Below are 7,351 nucleotides of genomic sequence, written 5' to 3'. Positions count from 1 at the left end.
CATAGTTTAGCCTCGTCATACCATAGAAGCCCCTCCAAACTGTTTTCATCTCCCATCTAGATTTAATGGTTTAGTTAAAATAAATAACTTGAAACTCTCTACTGGCTTTCTGTGTTATGTATAGACAATTTCAAAAATCCACAGTAGAAAACGTTGACTTATCTGTCTAAAGGATTCAATGTAAATCATTTAATGTTCAGTTTTACTACTCCTAATACTGAGTATTATGGAGATGATAACTTATATAGCAAATCGTAAACTTCTATCATTAAATGCAACAATGATATTCTTAGCACTCTACTCCACTATTAGTCATCTATGAGCTTCCTGTATAGTGTATCTCCAGAAAAATCCAATCTTATCAGAGACAATACATTTGTGTATTGAATTTCATAAACACTTCCAATTGTTTATTTTCAGTATTATCAAATATGGGTGAACCTCCAAAGTGCAGACTGTTTGAAGACATGCTGTTTTTCTTGGCATATTTGTATATCTGTAGATCTTAAAGTTAGACTTCTTTTGTTTATCAAGAATTGTTCTTAGTACTCACTCTTTGGCAGGTCTATGGCTAGATGTTTAGCTTATGGCCAATCTGAGCCGACGTCCCACTGGCATTATTACAGAGAGTAATAACTTCGAGACACTCATGAAGATTAGTTTCCTGATGTCATACATCCTGTGTATTTTGCTCCCAAATTCCCTTTTGCTACGTAGTTTTAGCTGTGCGCGGTCATATTGGGATATAGAACGGACATGATATTCTTCAATGTTCTTCTTCAAGACCCACAAATAGGGTAAAGGGGAGATTGCTTACCAGGAGCGTGAAGGATTGTCTAATGAGACCCCAAATACCCTTACACCTGGGTACTCAGGGGTGACCATAAGTCGGGGGCTCTTCCGAAATGGGTAGGGGTTTTAGATAAAAACTAAAGAAAATTAGGAAGGCAGAGTGATAACTGATAATTCTAATTGGTGAGGGACAAAAGTTAGGCACATTTTCTTTTCAATTTCTATTGTATCTACAAACTAACATGCCGTTGGACCACCCTGAGCATCAATAACTGCCTGTGATCTTTGTGGCATGCTGCAGATCAAGCTTTCTAGCCTTTGAGCTGGAATTCCATACCATAGAGTATTTAAGGCAGCCTCCAAGGTGGGAATCTCTCTGATCCTCTCCCAGGTCTCACCCAATTCATTCTCCATCTCCAGCCAAAGAGCTTCCAAGAGATTTAAGTCGGGAGATTGTGCCAGCCACTGTATCTTCTTCATCCCATTGAGTTGCCGGTATCGGTTTGCTACCCCTTTATGACCCAGTCCCCACTTCCTCCCGTCTTCTACCACTGCACTCCAACTATACTCCTCACAGCACTAGTGCCAAAATGGAACAAGATGTGGTTCCATAACCCTCTTAACGTAAAGAGCAGAATCCATTTTCACCTTTCCAGGAATGAACATTAAATTAGATATAGTAGCACCGCAAAAGGCACCCTAAATCATCTTGGATTGATGCTTGAATTTAAAAGTATTATTGATGCAATCCTCGTGATACTCTTCGGATGCTTTTCGAGTCACCCAAGGCCGACTACCAAAGTCCGAGATAGAAAAGGTGGACTCGTCAGTCCATAGAACCCAAAGCCAATCCTCGTAGGTCCAACCTAGGCCCTCCTGACACCATGTGATGAGTATGGGTTTATTGGCTGGACGGATTGCAAATTTTCTTCGTAGAACACGATGATGATATCCCATGTTTTGTATAAGTCGCTTCACTGTCTTTGGGCTATATGCATAGTTCATGACAATGCATATCACGTCCCGACTGAGACGTCGTGTCCATGCGTCATGGGTAACAAAGGCCTCCAATCGCTGCCTCTCTGCTTCATCAAAGATCGGTGAATGGCCTATTCGACCACAATTGGAAAGTGTCCCAAATTCCTTGGTACATTGGTAGATCTTTCCATAATGTTAATTCAAATATTCTTTGAACATACGTAAAACCTGAGACTCACCTTCTGACATGTTCGTCGTTCAATATTTAGATGCCTACCAATCTTCGTCCAACCCCATCCAGCCTCATCGCGTAAGGTTACTACCTTAATTCGTTTGTCTTGAGTTGTTTCACGGTGTCTGACACCTTCTGGGTTCTGCTTGCGTGTGCCTTTTTGTTTCATGGTAGCAGTATTGATCGTGAAAATGTTGTTTTCAGGGTGTAGTATACTCTAGCTGGAGGTATCATATAGATTGTTATGTTTATGGGCAGCTACCGGTACTGTGCTGGCAAATAGGGGGTGGCCAGCAGGAGAGCCGTGTTTCCCGCAGGGGGCATGGCGTTGTGTACTACCGCGCGCAAGATACCCTGACACCCGAGTACAGTACAAGTACAGGTAGCTTCCAGACGCCGATGTTGGTCGCACCATTAAAATTTAATAGTGAAGATAACTGGCTGAGATTGCTTTGTTCGACCGCTCCCCTCTCCCGCATTCTCTACCGCACTTCGCGAAGTCGTTATCCTGGGCAAGGGAGAATTGAGGAATAACTGTTCCCTCCCTTTCTTTACTCACTTCGATTACCTCTACTCCTACTAGCGCCCGCCATACCCAAAAACTCGACAAACTACACCTACAAGCAATCAAATACCCAAAATGCCTTCGCGACAGGACTTCCCCCTCCTCTCCCTCCTAAACGAACTCATCGTCGCGGTCGCCTAACAACTCATGGAGATCGCCGACCTTCACTCCTTGCTGCTGACAAACAAGAGACTATCTATGCTCCTGCCGACAATCCTGCACATGCACGCCGCGAATTCTACCCTCTCGCTACCAGCGCTCTACTGGGCAATCTCCACGGGCGACGAACCTATGACTACGTTCCTGCTACAAAAGTCTGCTCAAGTCCTCTCAATCCGCACACCGTCCCACACGCTCTTACACAGAACCCCGCATCCCTGCCCCGAAAAAACCCTCTCGCTCATCCTCGCGCATAGGGGAGCGATACAGGTCGAGGAGGACGCAACAGGTCGCACACCCCAGCACTTCGCCTGCAAGTACGCGCGGCCCAAGCTGCTCTCTCGCATATTGGCCTTTGGCGCAGCGGTGGAGGCAACAGACCATGAGGGCTGGACACCGCTGCACGTTTCGGTCATATCGCGGCGCGAGGACCAGGCGTGTACGCGAGTGCTGCTCGCCCACGGCGCGGACCTATTGGCGCGGGAGCACACCTGGCTGCAGCGCACGCCGTTGCACTCTGCGACGAAGAGCGTGCGCGTGGAGGAGCTGCGGGGGTTTCTGGACCATGCGGAGGCCGGCAGGGGGGGGGGGTTGAGGTTGATGTTGATGGGAATGGGCAGACGCCGTTGCATTGGGCTGCCGGGCTGGGGAGGGCTGGGCTGTGGAGGTTTTGCTGAAAAGGGGCGCGAATGTTGGGCCAGGGATGGCAGGGGCATGACGGCACTGCACGTTGTCGCTAGGGGTCCGTACGTTTCTAGGCTGAGAGGGAGGTTTGAGGCTGTTGCTTGGCTGCTCATCCGTCTTGGCGCGGATGGAACAATTAGGGATAGGAGTGGAAGTCGGGTTGTGGATATTTTGGAGGGGAGGAGGAGGCCGCAGTGTTGGATCCCGAGTAAGGATGTGTGATTCTAGGTATTTTTCCCCCCTCTTTTTGAGGGAGGAAGGGATATTGTTGGTTTTCGGTTTCTTATCATCTTGACTGAACACCCTCCCGCTTCTTCCGCTCAATGCTCTATTTTACTATATGTTGATTGTTTACCTTGGCGGAAAGTACCTTCAAGGTATGATACGTTGACATCATTCGATTAGCACTCTCCAACCCGTACCTGTGAAATTTCAGGACATCATTTTATTAAAATAAAAGCTGGCTAAGGTCGTGATTGGAAAGTATCATACCTACGTAAATTACTGTAATATTTCCTGAAAATATTATTTGTTCCAAACCTTTCCCCCATATATACTCGTAAACCTTTTCTCTTTCAAACAGCTTCAACACTATACTCTTTCTAGGCATGCGGGCGCTATTCCAAAAGAGGTACCAATTCTTGGCTCGGAGTCACGAGTAAAATACCGGTAGGGCAAAAAGGAAAACACTTGCGTAAAACCTCAATAGTCTATCAACTAACGGTCCCTCAGCAGTTCCACCACAACTCTCTAGACTCATGCAAATTTAAGAAATAAAGAAAGAAAGCGGAGAGAACGATTCCGAACCAACCAAGTCCCCATCCAGCGGCCCAAGTGTATCTACGATACTTAAACCACCTCTCAACCATCCACAACTAACCCACTTTCCTCAACCCAAGTCTATTAGCTCCCCACAGACCGCTCATAACACCCCCAACAAGCAGGGCCGTTGCAACAGCATTCAGCCACACTCTCTGCCGCCTCGTCCTATTGACCACCTCCGTGTACCTGATGTTCGAGAAACTGATCATGCTGTACATCGTCCTGACTCCAAGCCAGGGCACATATGCGTACAATGCCTCCTCGATAGCTTTTCTGAAAAGGTAGCCCTTCGAGGTGACGGCGGCGCGCATCTCGATGTGGTTTTGCATCGCAAGTTCGTTGATCATGTGGCCGTCCGGCATTCTGTACGCGGAGTACGAGGCTAGGGCATCGGCCATGGAGTCCGGGTGTCTTCTGATGTGCTCAAAAAGCACACTCACATCTTCGAACCCTGCGTTCATGCCTTGGCCGTAGAAGGGGACCATTGCATGGGCGGCGTCGCCGATTATCACGCAGCGATCTTTGTAGTGATATGGCCGGCACTGTGAGAGTTAGCTTTAGCTTACGATGCGTGAGAGGGGAGGGATCCCACCTTAATACTGATCAACGGCAGTCTTTGGTGGCTCAGGTACTGCTCAACTAAGCTATCCTCGCCCACAAGATCGATCACTTCCTCAAAGTTCTCCCTAAAGAAAGCGAGTAGATTCTCCCTACTTTCCCCGATAGCGTCAAATCTCCACTGCTCCATGAACAATGTGCAAGTGAACGTTTTATCCTAAACAATTAGCCTCCATACATCGCCCCAGATTGCAGAAGATGAGCACACAATGCTAGGAATAGCAATAAACATAAAATCTTTCTTCGGCCAGATATGCAAATGATTCGCATCAATCTTAAAGTCCCCAGTCTCCTTATCCGGCGGAATCTCGTATTCCTGCCATAGAGTCTCAATATATACCTGCTCGAAATACATACTGTCCCTATAAGCACTAACCAACCACCATAAACAAACCCAAACTCACCGAACACTCTTCTGCAGTAACCTTCGAGTAGCGGAATGTGCCCCATCCGCTCCAATAATCAAATCCGCCCCGACCGTAACTCTCTCCCCAGTCCCACTACTCACAGGTCAGTTATCCAATCTAGGTTACGAGCAGCAAGAGCGAAACAAACATCATCTCAAACTCCGCCGTCCGATCATCGAGGTTGAGCCCCCTCAACCCATGGTGGAAAAACAGCTTAACATCCTTCAACACCAAAGCGTCCAGCAGCTGGACATTAAGTCTCGCCCGGTCTGCTGAACGAATAAACTAAAAGCACTCATTCCCATTAGCTCCCACTACCACAACCCCCACACATAGAGAACGGCGGACAAGACCAACCCTTCCACGAACATCGTACTTCTGACTTTCCCCCTTCTCACCAGGCACCCCGGTATGTATCATGCGGCCGTACATAGGTATCGTCATGGATAGCACCTCATCGAGGAGTTTCCCCCCATCGCCCAAATTCCGGAGTCCATTGATTCCACGCTCCGAGAGGGCGAGGTTGATGCTCTTGCTGAAATTCAAGGAAAGGTTTTCCGGAAGGCGGAGGTCTGCTCAATCCACCCATCAGCGAACCAACCAAACAAGGAATCAAGGAATGGGACAGGAAGAACAAACCACCCCGAAGCTCATAAACCTCGACCTCCCACCCTGCATGCGAAAAGTACAACGCGGCGAGGGCTCCCACTGGCCCAGCTCCTACTACAATGACCTTCCTTGCAAGAGAATCCATTTTTGTTTCTTTTTTGTTTCTGTTTGACAATAGACTGTCCGTTAGGAAGGAAAATCACCGGATCAGAATGCGGAATATTCCGTGCACTAACTTAAGTGGCGAGTTAGTGCAATTGGATGGAAAGTTACCGCACAGTAAATTTACCGTTGCGTGCGGAAACTTCTCGCACCCCAGCTGGTACTTTAATGCAGGAGGGCTAGAGCAGCAGGCAGATGTGTGATAATAATAATATTATAAGCCCCTAGGCCTGTTCGGTTACGCTAGGTCCACCCAGGATCATTCCATTGTAGAACATTTGCCAAACTGGTACCATTGGCTAGTAGGAAACACATGAAAAATTTCACCCTAGTACTTGTAAAACTTGATGGACATAGCTAGTTGTTGAAAGGTTGAATATTAGCTAATCTATAGTAATACCCACTTATAATCAAATAAAACATTTTCTCACAGTGAAAAAGTCTCTACAGTACTGTATGTTGAAAGAAATCGTAAATCTATCTGTTGCTTATTGGCTAAGAATATAGAAAAAAATAAGTATGGTATAGAATGTGATCCAATCCATTAAGTATTCATAATTGTAACTTAAGAGGTGTGATCGTATATCTAACTGGAGTAAACTACGGAATATTAGGAGGATATTATAGCCATATTTTATGAGGAGTGGTATGGTTTGAAGGTAGATTGGTAGAGGTTCTGTTCCTCATTTCTTCTTAGTAAGTTGTGTAGGTGGTAGCCTCTATAAATACAGGAGTGTGCTGACTCATAGTAGAAGAAATATTATTAGGAAAAATGTAAGTGTGAATGTGTTTGACCCCGAAAACCTTCCAAGAAAAATCCAAGAAGTACATATAAATCTAAGATAGTGTGCAGGAAATATTAAGGAAATAACACAAATCTTATATGTAATCAATGAGCATAAACATGCATAAAAGATAAAGAAAACCCTATTTATAGTATAAGTAAATAAGAAAATAATGTATAAGTTTCCTGTCTATACTCAATGAAATATCTATGAGATTAAAGTAAATATAACCCTGCTGTAATAATGTCTGCCGTGTACAGGTCTTAACTGAAACATAGCCAAGTTAGTAAAAATACAGCGTTTATCAATATATATATTGAAATGTAACATAGGAAAGGAATTTCAATATTAAGAATTATACTTGATCACTCTTAGGATTTCGTTATTTAATTAGTACTGAGTCTTACCATAGAAGTAATATGTATAATTACTTCAGCATTTCTTCAATATAGTAATTGTCCAGTAGTTATCTCCTGTTGCTTAAGAAAATTCTGTTATTTTCTTAAGTACTCTAATAATAACTATTATTCACTATATT

At 45.0% G+C, this 7,351-nt stretch overlaps 2 protein-coding genes; one reads left to right on the top strand and one right to left on the bottom strand.

The window, feature by feature from the left end:
• Positions 1–2,612: 2,612 nt before the first annotated feature.
• On the top strand, positions 2,613–3,632 carry GSTUM_00011260001 (uncharacterized protein; the record flags this gene model as incomplete). XM_002841807.2 has 1 exon in its annotated part: positions 2,613–3,632. The coding sequence occupies exon 1, from the start codon at positions 2,715–2,717 to the stop codon at positions 3,630–3,632; it is 918 nt and encodes a 305-aa protein (XP_002841853.1). The 5' UTR covers positions 2,613–2,714.
• Positions 3,633–4,285: 653 nt separating this feature from the next.
• GSTUM_00011259001 (uncharacterized protein) lies at positions 4,286–6,157 on the bottom strand (the record flags this gene model as incomplete). XM_002841806.2 has 7 exons in its annotated part: positions 5,897–6,157; positions 5,615–5,829; positions 5,406–5,542; positions 5,255–5,350; positions 5,059–5,206; positions 4,825–5,007; positions 4,286–4,774 (listed from the first exon to the last, which is right to left on the bottom strand). The coding sequence occupies exons 1-7, from the start codon at positions 6,009–6,011 to the stop codon at positions 4,286–4,288; spliced, it is 1,383 nt and encodes a 460-aa protein (XP_002841852.1). The 5' UTR covers positions 6,012–6,157.
• Positions 6,158–7,351: the final 1,194 nt, after the last annotated feature.

The sequence above is a fragment of the Tuber melanosporum genome (genome assembly GCF_000151645.1).
Source record: "Tuber melanosporum whole genome shotgun sequence assembly, scaffold_81, strain Mel28".
In the NCBI taxonomy this organism is placed as follows: domain Eukaryota; kingdom Fungi; phylum Ascomycota; class Pezizomycetes; order Pezizales; family Tuberaceae; genus Tuber; species Tuber melanosporum.
This window is presented reverse-complemented; position numbering and strand designations above follow the sequence as displayed.